At 41.6% G+C, this 23,011-nt stretch overlaps 2 protein-coding genes across 7 annotated transcripts in view; both read left to right on the top strand.

Moving 5' to 3' along the window:
• The window catches only part of SLC41A3 (solute carrier family 41 member 3), a 78,759-nt gene extending 63,216 nt beyond the window's left edge, over window positions 1-15,543 (top strand). For 2 of the 6 annotated variants that reach the window (XM_051983048.1, XM_051983049.1), the window contains one exon: window positions 5,164-6,662. In XM_051983048.1, coding sequence (XP_051839008.1) covers window positions 5,164-5,373 — 210 coding nt within the window. In that variant the 3' untranslated portion in view covers window positions 5,374-6,662. Of the gene's footprint in view, window positions 1-5,163; window positions 6,663-14,904 lie in introns of those variants that run through there. The other 4 variants (XM_051983051.1, XM_051983050.1, XM_051983052.1 and 1 more) reach the window with 4 other exon arrangements.
• Window positions 15,544-15,664: 121 nt separating this feature from the next.
• The window catches only part of CHST13 (carbohydrate sulfotransferase 13), a 56,921-nt gene continuing 49,574 nt past the window's right edge, over window positions 15,665-23,011 (top strand). Inside the window, exon 1 of the mRNA XM_051983055.1 lies at window positions 15,665-16,126. Coding sequence (XP_051839015.1) covers window positions 16,033-16,126 — 94 coding nt within the window. The 5' untranslated portion in view covers window positions 15,665-16,032. The remainder of the gene's footprint in view (window positions 16,127-23,011) is intronic.

The following is a 23,011-nucleotide window of genomic DNA, read 5'->3' on the forward strand; positions in this document are numbered from 1 at the left end:
GAAAACTAAAAAGCTATTTTTTTAATCTCCTTTTAAGGACTGTCCTTCCAAGGTAGAACATCATTTGATCTGAAAAGTTCTAATAAGATGTATTCCTGAGGCAGTTAGGTGGTTCAGTGGATAGAACACCAGCCCTGAAGTCAGGAGGACCTGAGTTCACATCTAACCTCAGACACTTAACACTTCCTAGTTGTGTGACCTTGGGCAAGTCACTTATCCCCAATTGCCTCAGCAATAATAATAATAATAAATAAGATATATTCCTGGCACTCAGCTTGTATCTTATGGCCTCAGACATAATTTCTTGAGTTGATGATTCCCCTGGCATATTCTGCCTCTTGTTTCATTAGATTGGATAAGGTGCTCCTTGAGGGAAGGAATCATTTGCCTTTCCTTGGATCCTCAGCACTTAGCACAAGGATTAACATATAGTAAACACTTAATTTTGGTTCTTGGTTGCTAGATGGCTAAAATCCTCCTTGCCCCCTCTAACCAAGCAAGTGCTTTTGAGTTCCTGACCAAACTGACCCATCTTAAAGCTTAAAGGCTGTTCCCCAGAAAAGATTTTACCTTCCACACCAGGAACACCTGTGATTTCATCAGTATGGTGGACTTCTGGTATGTAAATGACCCCCATCGATACAATGTGTAACTTTATCTTAGGCAGTTGGCAGGAGAAGTTCAATCACATGGTGTCCAAGGCAAAATTTGAACTCACATCTCTGTCTAAGACTACCCTTCCATCCACAAAGCCACAGTTCTTCTTGTGCTATATTATTATTCAATCATTTTTCAGTCATGTCTGACTCTTCACAACCCAGTTTGGGGTTTTCTTGGCAAAGATATTGGAGCGATTTGCCACTTCTTTCTCTGGCTCATTTTACAATGAGAAAACTGAAGCAAAGTGACTTTTTCTGTGAACGAGATAAGTGACTTGACTAGGGTCATACAGCCAGGCAGTGTCTGAGGTCAGATTTGAACTTGGGGCTTCTTGACTCCAGACTGGGTGCTTATCTATTTTTCCTCCTCATGCCATATACCTTCCTAAAATACATCCAATATTTCTTCCCTCATCTAAACATATACTTCTTTCCCTTTCTTTTCCCCTTTCTGTCCTCCTTTTCCTTTCTTCCTATCTCTTTTCTTTTCCCTCACTATTACCCATCCTTCAAGGTTGAGTTCAAATACTACTTCACCATAAAACTTTCTACTTCACCATAAAACTTTCCCAGCTCCCCTCCCTCAGCCAAAAATGATCACTGTCCACTCTACTCTCATAATACTCTAATCTCTCATGTTTACTAATAATTCATGTGCTTGTTTTATCTGTCTTAATGGACAGTAAGTTCCTTAAAAACAGGGACTTGATTTATTCTTTTTTGTCACCCATAGAACATAATGCAGGATTGTGCACACATTAGATACTTAATAAATGCTTTGAAAATTGAACTAAATTTTGTCCCTACAAAGAGTTGGTTCCACTTTGTTAGTTGGTAATACCAAACAAGTCTTTATTGGATATATATACACTCAGCCATCTAGTACTCCAGGAAAAAATAGTTTATCATGGTCCCTGTCTTCCAGAAGTTTACAGTCTAAGACACAAAGTATATACCTAATTTTTTTAATAGTAATTGCTGAGTTTTGTGATATAGAGTCTCAGAGGAAGGGAAGACTAAACTAAGCTAAGACAGTTCAGGAAGGCTTCGTGGAAGACTTGGGGCTTCATCTGGAGTAAGATGGTGATTAGGTAGGCAGAGAAGAGATGGGGAGGGCATTCCAAGAGAAATTGTGAATTAGGGTGAGCAAAGACCAGGAGGCTTTTCATACGGGGAGAGTGAGGAACAGCCAGCCAAAAACAGGATTCCAGGTCACAGTCCCTCTGGGGCAAGAGTCCCAGTTATCATGCATGATTGCATTTTTCATGCAAAGGTCATGGAACCAAGGAAAATATCACAGTGAACCTTCTCCTGCCTGAATGCTGTTTAACCAGATTTAAACTAAGCCAGAATTATGGAGAACAGCTGCTTTTTCCCCCTCAGGGAACTTTTCCCCCATAAAGCTGCTCATAATCATGGAAAATGTGGATCAGTTGTGGCCACTGCTCCATCTGGCCAGGACCCAGAGAATCCACTCCTGACTTGAGGCATCCCCATCCCCCTCACCCCAGCTACAAATAGACTTTCTCTGAGAATCCTAAGGACCTCCAGTGTCCCTGCCCCAAAGCAGGGTATCAGCAACCCTCCTCCCAAGCAGGGAAGAAATACCTCCAGAACTCACCTCACCAAGCATGAAAAATCCCATGATGCAACAAAGTGGCTGCAGAAGGGAGCATTTAATGGTTGAAGTAATTAGGGCTTTTACCCTAGCAGGGGCTTGTTGCCATTATTCACGAGTGTGGGCTTCAAATATCTGTAGGAATGGCTGGGTATGAAAGGAGTAGATTTGCTCTGTGTGGCTTCAGAGCCCAAAAGTAGCCTCAGTGAGATTTCTGGACTTGCAGTTCAAGGTGCTGTGTTTCAGTCCTTCCTGTCACTATGTGACTTATCACCTACCCCTCCCCCAATCTGTTTTCCTATCTGTAAATGAGACTATTAGACTAGACAGCCTCTACCTTCCGGCTCTAAATCTGTATTCTTAAGTTCTAGGGAGATAAAGTGTAAGGAAGACATTCTGACTGTCCCAGCGGAGCTGTCCAGCAATTGAGTGACCTGCCTTGGAAAGGAGAGAGTTCCCTGTTATTTAAAGTGTTCAAACTCTTACTGGGTAATCTTCTCTGAGAGAGGGAATTCCTACCTTGGGAGGACAAGTCATCTGGATCCCTTGCAGCTCAGACTTTTTGGTACTAATACTGTGAGAGCCAAATAGGTGTAGCGGAAAGACCACTGGACTTAACCAAGTGTCAGGCTCAGCTCTGCCATTTTCTACCTGTGCCATATTGAACAAGTCCCTTCCACCTTCTGAGCTTCAATTTACTTCTTTGCAATGTGGATGTTAAGGATCCTTCCATCCTTAAAGTGCTGGTCTGTTTAAGTGCACTTGGACTGAAGTTCAACATGTCCAAAGTATAAGTTCCTTCCCTCTGGCCAAGTTTCTCTCAGGTCTCTAAGCTGGTCCCCTCTCCCTATGCTCTGCTCATTCCCACCCCTACCTCTTTCTCTACCTCAGACTCTTTCTCCATTTGGAATATGTCCCGCCCCGCCCCAATCCTTGTTCATTTAAAATTTTTTTATCCTTGAAGGTCCAGTTCAAGTCCCACTTTTCCAAAAGACCCGCCCTGGTTACCCCAAGCTGTGCTGATCTCTTCCTCCTCTGACTTTCTATAGCATTTAGAACCAACATCACCATTTATAGCCCTTATCAATGAATTAAAATGCAGTTGTATGGTAAACATTTGTATGTATGTTCCCAGCTGCATGCTATAGAAATGCACATACACAATATGGTAGGATTAGGTTGCAAGAAAAGAAGAGGAACATGAGTCCTCGATTACATCCTGTCATAATCATTCAACAGATACTGTGCGTCTACTAGGTAGGCGCTGGAACTGACAGAGGCCGTGAGAAGAGCACTGCCTTAGGAGTCAGTATGTCAGGGCTCAGATCCCTCCTTTGCCACTTACCACATGTAAATATGGCAGAGTCATTTTCTCTGTGTGGGTGTTGTATAAGATGGAGAGCTGGACTGGATCGTCGATCTCTAAGGTCTTTTCCAACTCTAGCATTCCCCTTCTGGCTCTAACATTCAGTGCCTAATGGGCTCCTTCTACCCAGAAACTGACAGGTTTGGTGTGTATTACTCATATCTCTCCAGCAAGACCGGAACTCTTGTCAGAGACCACCTCCTCTTCTTTAGGAATATCACTAATTAACTGATCTTGGCAAAAGCAGGAGATTGAACTAGGGTTCATTATTAGGAGAGAAAGTGGCTCCCACAAATCTACGATGCTTCCATACTTAGATTATATCAGATATAGAAATATCAGTATATTTCTAAGACCGAGGAACAACGGAAATTAGGCAGGAAAGGGGTAAGAACTACAAAAGCAATAACCTAGAAATAGCAAAGAAGAGAAAGTTCACACCTGAGAGAATAAAGAAAAAAACAAGAAGAATATAGCTTATGCTTTATGAGTTAAATTCAGAATAGAGTGGTGGGAGAGAAGAGAAATCACAAAGAAAACAGCAGAGGAAGATCTCTTGGAAAAGAACACAGCAAAAGAAAGCTACTTAAAATAAGAGGCTAAAAAGAATGTAGAAACAAGAAAAGCTTGAAGTGATCACCTGAGTGGGCAGAAAAACAAAAGTTGAAAAGGGGAGGAGAAATAATAAAAACAAATAGAAAAAATTTTTTTAAAAGAATTTAAAGAATTTCTTTTTTCAGAATAACATTTTTTAATCTTTTTATTTTTATTTTTTCCCAAATTTATTTGAAGAAACAGAATAAGCAAAAAGAAAAACAGAAAAGCAATACAAAACAAAATGAAATAAAAACAAAAAGAGAACATTATCATGTGCCCACCAGAACATCAGGGAGGATTCAAAAAATATATATAAAGTAGAAGAAATTCTATTCACGAGTGTTTATCTTTCCTTTACTTCCTTGTAAATTGTTGTTTTGTTCTCTGCTGAGCACTTTATTTACTTTATTCATTTTTCTCCCCCCCCCCAGCCCCAAGCAAACTATAGTTAAGAAAAGAATTTCTTTTATCTTCTCACAGCATCAATCAACCAACAAGTATTTATTAAGACCCCATTAAATTCCAAACACTGTGTTTGTGTTTGAGGATACCAAGACTGCTCCCCAATATGAAACAGACCTTGCTCTCAAGGACTTTGCATTCTATTCAAATTGATGTACACCAACCTTAGCTATTCTCAAATGTTACTGGGGTCCATGCTTAAAAGGCAAGGAACCCCTGGCCTATCACATACTAACTTTAGCTGCTGTTCAGCTGCTAACAGGTTCTATGACTCCAAAAAGTTTTAAGAACACCTGGTTGATAAGCAAACTTAATTGTTATTTGGATTCGTTGATCTCTTCGGCTTCCAGATAATATTCTTCTCTGTCTCATTCTCTGGTGACCCCAGATACTGGCCTGACTGTACCTCACCTTATCCCTCAGCTCAGGCAATGATTCCTCTATCTGTGTTTCTATCCTAGGTGCTGATCCTGCTATATCTGGCAGAGATGTTGGTGAGGGTAGTATGGCGCCAGTCCCAGGACCCTGACAGCTACAGCATCCCTTACCTCACTGGGATGGGGGATCTGCTGGGGACCAGCTTCCTGTCACTTTGCTTTCTCTCCGACTCCTTCTTCTCTGACAAGATGCCTTTGAAAAATCTCAACATGGTGAAACCTGGGCTTCCTTAGAAGTGAGGCAAGACAACCCAAGACATTTAATTCTCTGGTCTTTGCCGTGTTCAGAGTCCTGAAAGCAGAGTCCCAACAATCAGACGGACAGGATTTGGGAGCCTCTTCTCCTAACACTCTCTGCCAAGATACCTATGTAGACTCATGTGTTCTTACCTGGTAACAGCCCAGAGCATGTCTTGCATATGCTTGTAGGTGCCAGTTGAAATGGGCTTTCCGGTGGGAATGGTGTCATGGAAGGGCCCAGCATGCCTTTGAGAAGTTACACAAATGAGAGGGATGCTGCTCTGGCCAGATGTCTTGGCTCCCCCTCTCAATGGCAGTGCCCATTGGAGATCTTCAGAGCTGCTGTTTAGATCTACCCCTTTACCCCTCTGCAAGCTATCCTGACCCCAAAACAAAGCACTTCCCAAAGGGGAGCACAGCCATGCCCCTGGACCCAACCAAGGGCATAATATCTTTCCTTGTTCCAACTTATTTCATCTCAACTTTTCCCAAAAAAACTGTTATAAAATTCAGTGTTTAAAAAAATGCAGAAGTAAATTATGTAAAATTTATTTGTCTTCTGTCTTTTATGTCATAACAATGGTTGGAGCAAATATAGAGCTTGGGTTATAAAAACAGCCAGTAGAAGCTTTTTGAACTTTTTTTTTTCTAAAGTACTTCCATATTCATGATCATATTTGGTCTTCCCAACAGCCTTGATAAGTTGGGAAAACTTTATTATCCTTAACTTATGGAAAAGAAAAGAAACCTAGAGAAGTGAAAAAGTAGAAGGCCTGGGATACAGCATGATATGGAGCACTAGAATGAGGATGAGCATTTCTTAACCTTTTCTGTGTCATGGACTCTTAGGAAGTGTAGTGAAGCCTACGTAACCCTTTTCAGAATCATGGTTTTAAATTAATAAAATACAAATGATTACAAAGGAAACATTAGATATTTTAAAAAAACAAGTCCATGCCCTGCCCCCTGTTAAGAACTCTTACTCTAAGCAACTAAATCCCAATCCCAAAGGTGAGTACTTGGAAAATGCTCAAGTGGAGTCCAAAAGCATTTATTAAGTGCTTACTATGAGTCAGCCACTGTGCTAAGTGCTAAGAGTACAAGAAAGGCAAAAATATGGTTCTTTCCTGTAAGGAGTTTACATTCTAACAGGGAACACAACATACAAATGTTATTGTTGCTGCTGCTGTTTTTCCATTGACCTTCGAGAAAACTATGATGTCAGGGGTGATATGATGACATGCAGATAAACTGGATTTGAGTAAAGGAGAGTTGTGAAAGATCACCTGCCTCAGTTTCTTTTTTAAAGCTATCTGGGGTCCAGTGGCAAGATATAGATTGGGATGACTAGAGATGGCTCTGGATGAAATAGGAGATCTTGGCCTGTTAAGCTAAGGTCTTTAACAGGTCAAGATTTGACTGGAGCAATATCCAATCAACGATTAAGGCTAGGTTAAGAAAAAACATGTACATAAAAAAATATATATAGTATAAATGGGAGAGAAATTTAAAAACTAGAGGAGGTAGACCCTAAAAAGACGACCTGCTGAAGATTGAGCTGAGATACAGAACTCGAGTCAGATATGAATAGAAAAAGTATGACAAACATGTGCGACAACCAGTGCAAGTACAAAGTGTCAGGAGGTGGAGTGTATGGTAGCAATAGCAAGAGAGCCAGTGTAGCTGCCTGTTAAGTGTGTGGGGGGAGTCAAATGGAAGAATCTGGGAGGGGTGGGGAACAGCAGTTACAGAGCTGAATGGAAGCTAGATTGGAGTGGAGAAAGGATGGAAACAGACTGGTTAGAAGATTGTCCAGGTCACTTGCACAAGAAAGCGACATCCATGCAATTGGAGAAGAGATGTATACAAAAGATTACGTTGTAATGTTTGGTTTTTTTAAGGACAAGATTTGACAACTGATTAAATTTGTGCAATGACTGCAGTTAAGGAGTTGAGGAGGACATTAGGATTGAAAGTTTTGGTGACTGGGAGGCTAGTGGTGCCTTAGACAATAAGAAAGATGGGAAAGGGAGAGGGTTTGGAGAGGAAGATGAGCTCTGTAGAGAGAAACTGATCAACAAAGTAAGGGACTCTCCCAAATTCTTCTCCAAACAACTTTAAATAACATCTCAAAATCAATTCTGGAGCGGCAGAACCCACAAAAGGATGGGGTGAAAGAATTTTCCAACTCAAAACAATTTAGAAGGTCAAAAGGATAGGTCTGTTGCACAAGGATGAGAGTGGAATATCATCCAACAGTCCAGCAAAGGCAATGCCTGAGGCTTCAGCAGGCCAGCAGGAGGCTTAGGAAGCAAATGAAAAAGGAGGTACAAAAGATCACTGAAGAAAATAATTGCTTAAACGTTAGGATTGGGCAAGTGGAAGCTAATCATTCCAAAAGACATCAAGAAACAATAAAATTAAATTTAAAAAATGAAAAAATAGAAGAAAATGTGAAATATCTCACTGGAAAAACAACTGACCTGGAAAAGAGATCCATGAAAGAGAGTTTAAGAATTATTGGACTACCTGAAAAGCATGATCCAAAAAAAATAATTTTTTTTGCAGTTATACTTATTGTCTATTTTCCTCCAACATATTTTATCCATTTATCCTACTCTGTCCTTTTACTCTATCCATCCTTAAGAGTGCCTTGCTTTTGACTACATTTGACTAAATCTGCCCTCCTAAATTAGAGATCATTTACTCCCAGTCTACCTCTTCCTTTCCTCTTCTCCCAATCTTTCTTCTTTCTTACCCTTTAATATTTTTTATATTTCCCATCATATTCAAGTCACCCCCGTGCCCTCTATATTTGTATACTACTGCTAACTATTCTAATAATGAGAAAATTCTTAGTAGTTATAAATATTATCTTCCCATGTAGGAATATAAACAGATTAATCTTACTGAATCTTTTATAACTTCTCTCTTATATTTACCCATTTATGCTTCTTTAAATTTGTATTTAAAAGTCAATATTCAATTCTGGTCTTCTTGTCAGGAATGCTTGAAAGTCTTCTATTTGATAGACTATTTATCCTCCTGCCCCCAAAGATTATACTCTGTTTTGCTGGACAGGTGATTCTTGGTTGTAATCCTAGTTACTTTGCCTCCAGAATATATTCCAAGTTCTCCAATATTTTAATGTAGAAGCTACTAAATTTTGTGTGATCCTGTGATTCATAATATTTGAACTGTTTCTTTTTGGCTGCTTGTAATATTTTTTTCTTGACATAGGAGCCTTGTAATCTGGCTATAATATTCTTGGGAGTTTTCGTTTTGGGATCTATTTCAGGAGCTGATAAGTAGATTCTTTCAATTTCTATTTTATCCTCTGATTCTAGAATAACAGGGTAGTTTTCCTTGATAATTTTTTGAAAGATGATGTCTAGATTCTTTTTTTTTGCATGGCTGCACATATATAACCTATAGGAAAATTGTTTGCCCTCTCAATGAGGGGAGAGAGAAGAAGGGAGAGAATTTGGAATTCAAACTTTTAAAAAAATATTTAAATTGTTTTTCACATATAATGAGAAAATTAAAATATATTTTAGAAATAAAAAAAAGAAATAGGCAGCCATCTTCATGGTAAAGGAGGCACTAGAGAGACCCTCTTGGTCCTAAATTCCTTCTACCTCTGACTCCTAAAATCCTTTCTTTTTTTCTTTGTTAGGGAGAGAACAGACTCAGTTCCTTGGGAAATGGAATTTGAGGACTAAATCACACAGAGCAGGAAATGAAAGCAAGCAGAAATGTGTCTAACAGGTTTGCATTGGAGAATTGTGAAGTGGGATAGGAGGACAGAAAAGAAACATACTGAAAAGGGAAACTGGAAGGAACAAAATAGCTTGTGACATCTTAGTACTTAGCCTCATTCCCTGTGATCAAGTTCCTCCTTCCTCAGTTCCCATAACTGAGGAGCTGTTCTACCTGTCATCCCTCCACATGTTCCTCAACGCCTCAATTGCTTGTTTCTTGCTTACTGAAGTTTTGTGACTTGTACCACAGTCATATTGTCAGGGACTTAAGTCTCATCCAATTTCCATGTCTTGGTCTCTACTACCTGCTTTCAGATGCTGACTTTCTGCGTACTCTGAACTTCTCACTTTCTTTAGTTCACATTTCTAATGTACTTTAAGGAAGATTAACAAAGTGTTTTCCTCAGGACAGCTCTGTAAGTGTAGCCCTCAGATGAGGACAAAGTCTCAAAGATAACAAATGTTGCATCTGAGATTATAGTAATAAGGCTTGGACTTTTTAATATGGGATTTTCCCCATATTAAGTCAAATGCCTTTCCACTGCTTCTCACTATGAAACACACACACACACACACACACACACACACACACACACACACACACACACTGCTCCTCCTCAGATATTGCCCAAGATACACAACTAGATCTCTTGTGCTGACTTTTGGTCTATGTGGACTCCTTTTCCCTGCTTCTGGAAGACTCATCCCATTTGTCCTGCCCCCATGGATCTCAGTACCAGCTAACCTTCTTGGTCTATGGGACCCCCCCATTTCTAATAGCTGTTGCCATGAGTAAACCCAAAATATCAAAAGGAAAGGGGGAAAAAGAGATTAAAGGAGGTGCTCAGTTAAAGGAGAGGACATAAAAGGAAAAAGGTCCACAGAATGAAAGAATGAGAAACAGGGCTTTTGGAATACTTAGCAAGTCTTTTTCCATGAGTTACTCACCTTTGGTACAACTCTCCCACCAGATTCCACAACACTATCAGGCAATAATGCTGGGGCAAGCAGGAAATTAGACCTGTATGGAAATTTCTGGGGCCAGGGAGAGGATGCTACATGCAACTCTTTTTTATATATTTGTTATTTAGTATTTTATTTTAATCTAATTCCATGTAAAAATAATTTTCGCATTCATTTTTTAAATTTCGAGTTTCAATTTCCTCATTGAGAAGGGAAGCAATTTGATATAGGTTATACATGTATAGTCATGCAAAACATATTTCCATATTAGTCATGTTGGGATGAGTCTTCCAGAAGCAGGGAAAAGGAGTCCACATAGACCAAAAGTCAGCATGAAAGAGATCTAGTTGCGTATCTCCATAGCAGTGTATAAGCAATAATTAGCAAATAGACTCTGCTCCTTGTTTGCTTTTGTACAACTACCATTTTGGCCATAGAGAAGGAGATCCACATTCATGTACATGTATATACACCCAGAAATATATAATAAGTAGATATTCATTTATGCTCTTCCATTAAAATGCAACTCTTTATTAAAACAGGGAAAAATAAATATTAACTAACCACAATGTTTATGGAAATTAATGTGAAAGCAAAACAAAGCTTAAATAAGTTAGTGCTTAGGTACAATTAGTTGCCTTGCTCATTAATTTCTATTCAATCACTGTCTCAATTAAACTCATTTCTATGTTCAGGTTTGAACAGATATGTTCCATTTCACTCATCGATCTTTCAACAGGTGGTCCTCCGTTTTGGTCATAATGCTTTCCTGGCTACCAGACCACAAAGTAGCATGGTAGAAAACGGATTTTAGCCTCAGTACAACTTGGGTTCCGTTGTTATTGTTCGGTCATTGTCGGTCATGTTCAACTCTTTGTGACCCCTTTGAGGTTTTCTGGGCAAAGATAATTGAATGGTTTGCCACTTCCTTCTCCAGTTCATTTTACAGATGGGGAAACTGAGGCAAACTGGATTAAGTACCTTGGCCAGGTTTACACAGCTAGTTACTGAGGCTGCATTTGAACTCAGGAAGAGCAGTCTGTCTGATTCCAGGTCTGCTCTGGATTCAAAACCCACACAAACACATTCTCTGCACCAGATGGCGCTGATTTACGAAGGAGGCAAAATACTTTACTCCAGAGGCTGCAGCCTGGGTTTTTTACCTATTGCCACGAATGGGGAAATGATGACTAAGTTAGATCAAAATAATGAAAAATAAAGTGAAGCTGCTATTTGTTTTGTTTTGCACAAGTACCTAATCAGAATCATAGTAGTTATAAGGGGGATTGGGGGAAGCAGCCTCTTTAATCTCTAGATCTAACTAGCTCCCAGTTATTTGGGGGCTTCAGAGCAGTTTAGCATCAAAAGCCTTTGCATGTGGCCATTGTTTAGCCTCTGATTTTTCTCTAAAGGGATAATCTTTTACTTCTCAAAGTTTCTCTGAGAAAAGACCTTGTTTACACTTTCAATTTTCCTGCTTACATTCTCCATCACCAAACAGAAAAAAAAAAAAAGAGAAAACTCAGCCCAAAAGACTCCATCGGAGAGATGGTAAACACAAAACAAAAGCAAACAAACAAACAAAAAAATCCCCTGGTGTTTTCCAGTCTCTGCTTTCCATGGCAGGGAGTTTCTGAAACACTTCAAATCGCTACTGAGACATCCTTATATAATGAATAAGAGTGATAAATTCAGAGTTGGAAAAAACCTGCATCAAATCTCAACCTCTCGAATTTATTAGATGCATGACTATGGGCAAGTGACTTAGCCCCTCTGAGACTCAGTTTTGTAATCTGTAAAAAAGAAAGGATTGGACTAGAGGGTAAATCTAACATCCTGCAAGTTGAATGAAATCACCTCCCTTGTCCTGAAAGTTAGACTTCTATTAATGCAGACTAGGGTAATACATATTAACTATGTTAACAACTGGGGATGGGGGATGGGGAAGAAAGGGGAAGTGTGAATATAAATATATAGACACACATATACATATAAATATATGCATCCGTGTGTGTGTGTGTGTGTGTGTGTGTGTGTGTGTGTGTAGCCAAACATTATTTCTACAAATCTATTTAAATAGAAATAAAGTTTCCAAACTCAGATATAAAAGCAGCTATGAGTATGTGGTAAAAGAACATTGGATTTTTAATCAAAAGATTTAGGTTCAAAGCCCTTCTGTGAAGCTTTATCACCATTTTACCATGAGTCATTTTTTTTTGTGTGGGAAATCTCTGTGAGGTGTGTGTGTGTGTGTGTGTGTGTGTGTGTGTGTGTGTGTGCCTGCCTGTGGGCATGCTCTTGGATTGTATAATAGAAAAGCTGCTCAGCTCACATGTTGGAAAATAGATATCTGATCTGGGAATCTGGCCTGCTCCTCTTCAAGGAGAGCTCTGATTTCTGACTTTGGGGAAAAGGCAAAGGGAGTAACTTGGTGTTTGCTCCTTCTCTTGCCTGTCTCCACGAGGGGTGTCTTGTTAAAATGATCTCTGACACATATTTAAGTATCTCTAAGTTTAGGGTTCATAGGTTCAGAATAAGCCCCGCCCCAAAGCAAAACAGCAAATAGAAAATTGGGAAATATAAGAGATGAGAATAGACCTAGAAATTGTTGTTCTATGTTGTGCTATCTGACTCTTCTTGACACATACACCCCTTTTTTTGGCAAAGATACTGGAGTAGTTTTCCATTTTCTTCTCCAGCTCATTTTATAGGTGAAGAAACTGAGGTAAACAGAGTAAAATGACTTACACAGCAAGTAAATATTAGAGACAGGATTTGAATTCATGAAGATAAGTCTTCCCGATTTTCATCCCAGTGCTCTGTGCACTTTACTACTACTTAGCTGCACGAGACCAAAAATACACAAAGAGAAAGGGGGAAATCTCACCAATCAGAATTCACTCTTATCAGTCTCTAGGATTACAAGTCAGGACATTTGGTCAGCTTTCCCCATGGGGTTATCCTCCAGTAGTTTATCTTCAGTCCACAAGCATTGACTTTCTTAACCCATGTCCATGACTGTTGCCTCTTACGAAGTCCCAACAGCCTGTGGTCTTAGGGCTGACTTTCACAACTGCTCATGGAGGTGTTAACGTTTGCAGAGCATAAGATCATAGAGTTAAACTGAAGGGACCTTAAAGGTCTTCTAATCCAATTCCCATCTTAGTTCCACAGATGACAAAACTGAGATCTCGGTAAGGTAAATGACTTGCTCAATATCACATAGGTAGTAAGGGACAAAGTGAAGATTTGAACCTTGGTCTGCCTCATTTCTAAAGGAAAAATCCATTATCCTTCTGAGGTCAAGAAATATCTACTACAGGATCTTTAGGCTAAAAATTGCAGCAGAGAATACTAGAAAAATTAAGAGTAAATGTTCTAGTACTATGTAGAAAGACTGCTCTGTTCACATGTTGCATAATAGATACAATATAATAGATCAGGGATCTGGTCTGTCCTTCTCCAAGGAAAAGCGTGACTTCTCTCTCTTTTTCTTTTAAAGTCCATTTTGATCTTTCTAGTTGGAAACTCCATCCACATAGGCACATAAGGAACTCCTCTGTAACTTACAGTGTAGAGAGTTGGCTGGGGCACTGAAAGGGTTAATTGAGGTGTTTATGGTCCTCTTGAATTCTCCTAGCCTTCCTTGGAACATTCAACAACTTTAGCATTGTCCTTCCTAAAACATCCTTAAGAATGAACATCATCAGGTGCATTAGGTGGTGCAATGGATAGAGCCCCAGCCCTGAAGTCAGGAGGACCTGAGTTCAAACGTGGTCTCAGACATTTAACACTTCCTAGCTGTGTGACACCCAGTAAATCAATCACTTAACCCCAATTGCCTCAACAAACAAAACAAAACAAACAAACAAAAAGTATCATCCTCTAGATGTGCTCTGATCAGAACAGAGGGCAGCAAGATTCTCACTTCTTTGTTCCTGGAGACACTACAATCCAAAATTGCATTGTGGGTTTTTTAAGTATCATTGCATGCTGCCGAGTCTTGTTAAATTAGTAATCCGCTGAACCCTTCAGATAAAGTTCAACCTGCCTAACCATGCTTCCCCTAAACCCCTCATGTTACAGGAAGGAATCCATCCTAAGCCCTGAGATAATCAAAAGAAAAAAACCAATCCAGCTAACTCTCCTCTAGCCTAGCCAGTCCATCTGTACCTTTGATTTCTACTCCTTTATTCCTCCGGAATCTGGATCACTCCATCATTTCCTTTCTTGTTCTTTTAAGCAAATATTAATCTAGATTAATTAAAGAAGATTAAGCATTAATCTACTAAAAGCAAGGCCTTGTGCTGGGCATTGAAATGAAGCTCTAGGGCAAGCTTAAAGGTAAAAAAGTCACCAAAAGAAAGCTTGAGGAAGGTGTAGGTAAATCATAAAATCAAAGACTATTTCAGCTCAAAGGGACTTAGAGCCTCACATGATCCAGCCCCCTTTTATTTAATAACAGAGCTCCAGAAAAAAAGAAGAGATTTAGCCCAATACACACAGTCAAACAGGAACAGTTGGCATTAGGATTTCCCATTCCCATCTCTAGGACTCTATTTTATCCTGTCTTTGTCTTAGAGATTGGATGGAAAGAACGAATTTCAGGACTGATCATATATAACAAGTGAAAAGATGGTGGAACCAGATGAGTTGGTTTCAAACCTTGAACCCTGGGTTTGGTCCCTGGGACTGTTTCTTCATTTGCAAAACGAGAGAGGGTGGGATAAGTGATCCTGAGATCTCTTCCATAACTGTAGCTATGATCTTATGAATGTCTTTCTTCTTTTTTAAATCACAGATCCTTCTCTGGTGGTCGTGGACAGAGTAAGAGCTCGACTCAGGAAGTCCTAGGTCCAACACTTAGCTGTGTGACTCTGGAAAAGTCAATTTCTGTCTCATCTGTACAATGGGATAGCACCTCCCTCCCACCATTGTAGTGAGGATAGAGAATTTTGCAGACAACACATGCCAGGTGTTATTATCCCGAGGCTGTCTCTGGGAGACCGGACCCCCAAACGTGGTCCTACAGAAAGTCTCATTGCCGTTACCCCGCGATCGCTCTACCCAGAAATCACGTTCCGAATCTGGAAAGGGGTTCAGAGTGCGGATGGAAATAAAGCAAGAGGAAGGATACACACCGCCCCGCAATCTCCCAATCGCTTTCAAGGAAGTGCTTTTGGGGTCTGGGCTGGGGCTGGTGAGGGGTGACCCAGGCGAGTATCTTTCTCCAAAAGCACTGACGAGACCGAGCGGCACCGGAGACCATCCCGGGGCCAGAGCGGGCTGGAAAGGTGACCCCGATAACCCGCTAGCAGTCCGGTGGGGTTCCCTTCAGCCACGCGGTGCCCCAATATTCTAAGTGCCTTGCAGCTCTGCCACGCTCCGGGGATCACTGCCAGGTTTGCACTTCCCTTGCACCCCGGTAACCCCAACGCAAACTAAGCAAATGTCCCGGGGCAGGACCGCTCCACTCAGATGGAGGTGGGTGAGGGGGAGGGGGGGGAGAGGAATAGGGGCGGGGAGAAAATTCTGGCTCCGCCCCGCCGACCCTCCGCCTCAGGGCGCAGACGGCTGGGGCGCAAGGGGGTGCGGGAAAGGAATCCGGGAGCTCGGGTGGCTCCGCCCAGCCTCCCGCAGCTCCGCCCCCGGGGTGTCTATTATAGCGCACCCCTTTCCAGGGAGGGCGGCTTGGTTCGGGCTGGGCTGGGGGAAGGTGCCGAGCAGGGGCAGCAGTGGCGCCGGAGCCGGGAGCTGGGCTCTCGGGCTGCGCTCGGCGGCTCCTGCTCGGGGGGCGGCGGCGGCGGCGGAGGCAGCTGAGGCAGCGGCGGCTGCGCCTGAAAGCAAGAAGCGGCCGGGCTGTGCCGGGCTGGGGTAGCAGCCGCGGCCGGCGAACCTCGTCTGGAGGGGCTTAGTCTGGGGAGCCAGAATGAGGAAAAGCAGGGTGCCACGGATGGTGCTGGCCACATGTCTGGGCTCCCTGCTCCTGGTCATTTTCTACTTCCAGAGCGGCCCCAGCCTGGGTGAGTGAAAGCGAACGGATTCCAGTGCGAAGGGGGCGGCAGGACTACCCCCGCCCCAGTCCCCGGGCTAGTCTCGCAGGACGCAGAGAAGTGCCCTGAGGCCAGTCCCGGTGCAGCTAACCTGTGACACCCTCCCCGCCTCCCGTTCCGGAACTGGCAGCGCTGCCCCGGGGGCCCCGGCCTCAGGGCCACTCGGTGCCGAGGCTACCCCGCGTGGGGCTAATCCATTCGCTTGTGCCGAGTTGCAGCGGGACAGCCCCAAGTTGGAATCTGGAAACGGGACGGGGCACTCGGGCTTTGGGGCAGGCAGAGCCTGGGTGCACCGGTTCACCGCCTCGGGCACATTCTCCCTCTTCTGTCCACCCCCCCCTTAGCCCCTTGTTCCCCACCTCCCCTCTCCAGATCCGCCAGCCTTCTTTCCAGAGAGAAGGTGCCACGGGAACTAACTTAGTTTAGTAGAAAGAGAGCTGAATTGTGAGGCCGAAAACATTTCACGATCCAGTTGGATTGTCGGTAGGCGAGCCCAGGGCTTTGAAGAGGTATAAACGCGGGAGGGAGGGGGTAGTGCCAGCCAGTGCCGGTGCGCTGCGGTTGCAACAATTCTTTACGCATCCTAAGAGGATCCCAGGGACATCGAGGAGAGGCTGGAAAGTTGGAAGTCAGTGACTGGATAGTCGGCTCCCGTCTTGACCCGGTGCTACAACTGCAGCCCCAAGTGGAATCCTTACTCTGACCAAATGATGGCTTTGGGGGTACCCAGTTGACTGGGGTGGAGAAAAAGAATTGAGCCTCGATCTCGTGGGTTTCCGAACTTAGATTATTGGGTCAAAAGGTCTTTCATTCTCCAGGCTAAAATTTTATTTTAGTAGACTGTTGGATCCAAGGAGCTCTTAGCATCGACCATATTGATTGTGTTCAGAGCAGTGGCTGTGAAACAAAACCAGGAGGAGCAGCGTAATGAGAGGGTGCTTTTAGGAGTTAGTAGATTTGAACTTTGCACATAACTAGTCATGTGACTTTTTTGCTTTAATAAAATTAGTGGTTGAACTAAATTACATCTTGGGGTCCTTTGTAGCCTCTGCTAGATTCCATGATTACAAGGCAGTTTTCTAACTTTGGAGCATGAGGGAGTAGTCCAGGAAGAGAAATCTTGGGGGAAGGAAGGGAATATGAGCTTGGCTGGAGTTCTGAGAATTTAGAAATGACAGAGACCTTGGAGACCCTCTAAGCCAACCTTTCCATCCTACAGATGAGGACAAGTGATCTGTACAAAGTCATAATTAAGCAAGCACTTACTTTTTAAATTCCTATGTGCCAGGAGCTGCTAGGTGTCCAAGTGAATAGAGTGTCCTGCTTGGAGTCAGGAAGACCTCTGAATTTAAAACTGGTCTCTATTACTAGCCATGTGACCTTGTGCAAATCTCTTGACCTTATTTGCATCAGTTTCCTCATCTGAAAATGAACCGAAGAAGGAAATGGCCAACCATTCCAATATCTTTGCCAGGAAAACCCCAAGTTACTTAAATTCTCAGGGATATAAACAACTCTCTTGAGATTATACATGTGTAGGGAGAGAGAGCTTCCTCATCTGGGAACTCCCTAAAACATTGAGATAATAGTCCAGTCTTTATTCCTCAACTCCTTTGTTTAAGAAAGGAATAACTGGTTATACTCATTTCATCCATTATTTTCATATTAGTCTTATGTAAGAAAAAAGCCTTTAGTAACATTCAAACCTGCTTATACTTCTTTAAAAAAAATGGGGTCACTGAGAGTTGGATGGGACTCAACAAAACCAGAACCATGTGCCAGGTAGCATGTTAGTTGCTGGAGACACAAAGACCAAAGAGGTTGAGGGAGATAAAAATAACTTTCTAGGTATAGGAAAACTTAGAGAGAAGATGCAAGGGAGGAGGGGGGGAAAGGGGGAAGGCCTTGGCAGTTGGGGGTGGGGAGGAGATGAAAAAAGTAGCATGCAGAAGTATTGGAGCTGAGACTTGAAGGAAAAACGGATTCCAAGAGGAGGAGGAATCCTGTTTTTGCAGGAGCAAAGTGGGTTTTTCACATTCCCCTTGGTGGGGATGTTTTGTCCCATGTGTTTTCCTGCCTATTCTTCCATTTAAGGCTGGATTGGTTGTAGGGTAAGACACTTAGGGCTGAATCATTTCTTGTCTTGGGTATGAAAGAAAAGTGACTCTTCCCCTTTCCCAGCATCCTGTGTGGGACAGTCTCTAATAGCTCTAGAATGTGGGAGCCTGTGGGAGCCTCCTCTGGGCAGTGTGATATTGGGAAAAGAGTTCTGGTCTTGCCATCAAAGGCAAGGCCCAAGTGTTTCATAATCAAATTAGCTTTGGAAAAAGCTTTCATTCTAGGCACCAAAGTATCACGAAAGTATCATAGATTTGAGAGATGGAAGAAGCTATATTCTCTCCCAACTCCAACACTCATACATACACGTTTTACTGATTAGAGAATAGACTTACCTCTGGTGACACTTAATTAGCAGCAGAGCCAGGCACTAGAAACAATCTCCCCTAATGTCCAATTGGTCACTAGTTCCTGTCTACCAAATTGCCCTACTTTGGAGGATTGGTGTCTGGGTGGACAGATTCTGGTCTGTGTGGGGTGAGGGTTGTTTCTACTGATCATTGCATGACTTTGAAAGAGTTACTTGGGAACAAGAGCTAATGCTGATGTTATGCTTTAGGCTTGCCAAATGTTTTACATATATCATCTCATTTGATTCCTTTGCTTGATAATCTGTCCATTTATTTCCTCATCTCTATGTCGAGAAGTGGATGATTTCAGATGTTTTATCTCTCAATCCTATGGTTATTTGATGAGAGGCTTTGTGGGGAGAGAGGAGATAGAAAGAGCACTGATTTGCAAGAGTCAGTCAAGTAATGGCTACTAATTGCATCACTTTGGAACACCAGTTAACCTCTCTGAGTCTCAATTTCCTTGTCTAAAAAATAGGGATAATTTTGCCTATGGTCCTTTTAACAAGACTGGTGTGAAATGATGGTGTTCCCCTTAGGAATTGAAAAGTTACACTTATTCAGTCATTCCCTTTAATATATGTGTGACCATGATACTCTCTCACTCAGAAACTTCCTGTGATTCCCTATTACCTTAAGAACAAAATACATCCTGTTTGTTTTTTCAATCTTTCATGACTTGGATCCATCCTATCTTTCCAGCTTTATTTTCCATTGCTCCTCTGACCAAATTCTACAATCTTGCCAAATCAGCCTTCTCTCTCCTCCTCACACATGATCTTCCATCTCTCAACTCCATGTCTTTGCTTTGGCTGTTCTTCTTGTCTGTAATGCTCTCTTTCCTTATCTCTGTTTCAAAGGATCCCTTGTTTCCTTCAAGAAGAAATTCAATTATCACCTTCTACAAGAAACTTTTCCTGATCCCTCCCCACCGAGTGCTGGCACTTTCCCCATCCCAGACTACTTTGTATTTAAATTTATTTTGTATGTTATGTACATCATATAGGCAGCTATGTGGCACAGTGGATAGCATTTTAAATCTGAAGTCAGAAAGATCTGAGTTAGGTTCCCTCCTAAAAGATCAACTGTGACCCTGGGCACACTTAAATCCTATTCGTTTCTGCTTCCTCATCTATAAAAAGGGTACAAACCCTCCCAGGGTTGTTATGAAGATCAAAAGAAGTAACAATTATAAATTGCTTAGCACAATGCCTGGCACATAGTAAGCACTATATAAATGTTATTATTATATGTAAATGATATCTATCTTGATAGAACAGAAACTCTTTGAAATTAGGGATTGTTTCAATCTTTGGACCTTTGTGCCAGGAATATAGTAGGTACTTAATAAATGCTTGCTGAATAATTGATTGTTCTTGTCATTGCTGGAACTCTTCTTTTGAGAATGGGCTATGAGGACAAAGAAGAAAAGTGGTTTATTAATAGCCAAAACTCATTATTGACCCAAAAGGGTATTCCCTAATTCATATCTTTCTGTTGGTAACTAGACTCAGGTCTGAATGACTGGGGGTTGTCTCCACAAGTCAGATTATCCCCAGAGGACAGAGATCAGTCACCATCAAAGAGACTACAGAAAGTGTGTCTGGAACTTCAGGTTGAGCCAGGGACATTTTTAGTCTGGTTTCCAAGAAGCCCAATTTCACCTGTCATCCTTTCTGTTTTAGCAGTTGAGTCCAAGAGTTAATGAATGAGTGGAGTATTCTTTAGTACAACAGACTCATCCACACAGACTGGACATGGGCCACGGCTGGACCTTGTCCAATGTGGAGGGTAGACAGATTGTCTATGTAGCCCTCACCATTCCAAACTTTCTTCATGTGGGTGGGGGTGAAGGTGGGGATGTGGGTATGTGGAGGTGCTTGCATGTTTCCCCTGTCTTCACCAGCCTGACCTCCACTTTTCTTGACACATGACTCAGAACGTTTGGTCCACAAATAGCTAATGATTGCCGAGGGACCCTTCAGAGTTAGTCAGCACATAACCGAGAGCCAGTTATCATTATCCTCTCCTCCATACAGACAGTCCTGTGAGAGCACAGGAAGGGACAGAGTAACTTGAGGAGAAGAGTATTGGATATGAAGTCCAGCTCTGCTATCTAGTAGTAGTAGTAGTGACCTTAGACTAGCCATTTTACTTTTCTAGATTTGGCTGTGGCTTCCTCTTTTGTAAATTGAGATGATTGGATTGGCTGATCAATAAGGTTCTTCCTAACTCTAGTGTTCTCTGTTTTTAAGTAAGAAAATCAGGGCCAATTTTAAGCTCAGAAAGAGACTAGAAACATAAGAAATTGGCATAGCTAAGAGCGCCTTGAGTCTAGGTTAGCTCCTTAGGGGACTTCATATATGATACTCCATCACCTGACTTGGGACATTTTTTCTTGCTACTCCTCATGTCATGTCATATTCTCCCTCCTTATTTCATCTCCTTACTTTCCCGACTTCTTTCAAGTCTGAGCTAAAAATCTTACTTTTCTTTACTAGAGCCTTTCCCAGTCTCTCTTAAAGTTAATACCTCCATTCTGATTATCTTCAGTTTATCCTGAATAAACCTTTGTGTGTACATAATGGTTTGCATGCTATTATCCTTATTAGACTGGGTTCCTTGAAAGCAGGGACTATCCCTCGCCATTCTTTGATTGCCTAGCACTTAGCACAGTGCCTAACACATAGTAGGCACTTAACAAATGCTTGTTGTTTTAATTTGACTTGAACCTGGCTCATAGAAAGTCAGAATCTCCGACTTTTACAATTTGATTTATGTGCAATGTCCTTGAGTACTTGCTACATATAAACCAATTCTTTTCTTAGAGATGGTGTTCATGATATACATAGTATTTCAATAGTCTTAAGCTGTTAACGAGATAAAGATGGACATGGACACGAACATGGACATAGACCTATCTCGATAGGTAGTGAGGCTTTTCAGTCTTTAAGCATTTGACTTCTTTTAGGTCTTAATCCTGAGCCATATTTCCTAGCCTGCATTTCCTTTCCACTTTTGCTTCATAGTTATCAAATACACTTGTATGCATTGACTTGGATGGAAGGGTTATGTTAAATCCTTCACAGGAATTCTGTACCTCGTCATTGGTGCATATATAACCTAAAGTTATCTTCCTGGTGGCCTTTTTAATCCTGCTTTTGGGCACCAACTACAAGATGAGATGCCTTGAAATGATGCTTCCCTTTGGGCCCATGAGAACAGCTCCCTCCATTTACTTCTCCAAGGAAAACCTATGAAGTTATTTAGACTTCCATGGACCTTCTGGTTTCATTTAGCAGAAGACTTAATATTGAAATGCTTGATTTCTTCCAGTAGTATGTCAATTTACTGGTAATTAGACAAGAATACTACATTTAATCAATTTAACCAACAACAAAATTCAGTTTACAGTCTAAAAAGGATGTGATTCTTAATAGCTCCTGCCTCTTTCTCCCCACTCTGGCTCTGTCCCCACAGCAGCTGAAATAAGTCAAACATTATTGAGGGACAGGGGACAGTAATATTATTAGCATAAGCAAAAAGACCTCCCAGGCAAAATCATTGTTGCTTATTATACCCTAGAATGTATTAAAGGACAGGGAGCTGGAGAAATCTTATGAAGATCTTGACATGATCCCCTCCAAACCAAGTCGACATGCAGAGCTATATTTGGTGACTACAGTGCAAAGGTATGTGGGAGGAGGGGTAATGTGAGCAAGGTCAGAGAGCATCTGGAGCACAGTGTTCAGTTCTGGGCACCACATTATAGATGGAGTCCAGAACAAGGGAACCAGAGTTTAGAAAAGCATGGAGTCTGTGCCATTTGAGGATTAGATGAAAGAAGTGGGGCATGCATAAAAGAAAGTTCAGGTAGAACAGGAGGGCTATCTTCAAGGATCCAAAAGACTATGAATTAGGGATGAGGCGTATTGTGTTTGGTCCCAAAGGGCAGAACCAGGAATAAAGAATATGAAAAAAAGAAGCAAATTTAAACTTAGAATCAGGGAAATCTTCCAGATAATTGGATTTATTCCTAAGTGGAATTAGTCAATATGTGTCCCCTCTCGTTGAAGTTTTCCAAACAGAAGGTAGATGATCTCAGGGATGTTCTATGAATCAATCAGCAAACATTTATTAGGTCCCTACTATGTTCCAGACACTAAACTAGGTACTAGGGAGATGAGGAGACGAGGGAGACCAGGTAAAAATGTCCTCAAGGAACTTATATTCTATTGGGAGAACAATGCATGTGTATATTTATATTATATGTATGTATATTTATGTCTGTATATTTGTATGTAGATATAACTATATCTTCTTAAGCTTGTGTACACAATACAGGTTCATGCATACACACATATATATTCGTGTGCACACATACATA

Source organism: Antechinus flavipes, chromosome 1 (genome assembly GCF_016432865.1).
Source record: "Antechinus flavipes isolate AdamAnt ecotype Samford, QLD, Australia chromosome 1, AdamAnt_v2, whole genome shotgun sequence".
Classification (NCBI taxonomy): domain Eukaryota; kingdom Metazoa; phylum Chordata; class Mammalia; order Dasyuromorphia; family Dasyuridae; genus Antechinus; species Antechinus flavipes.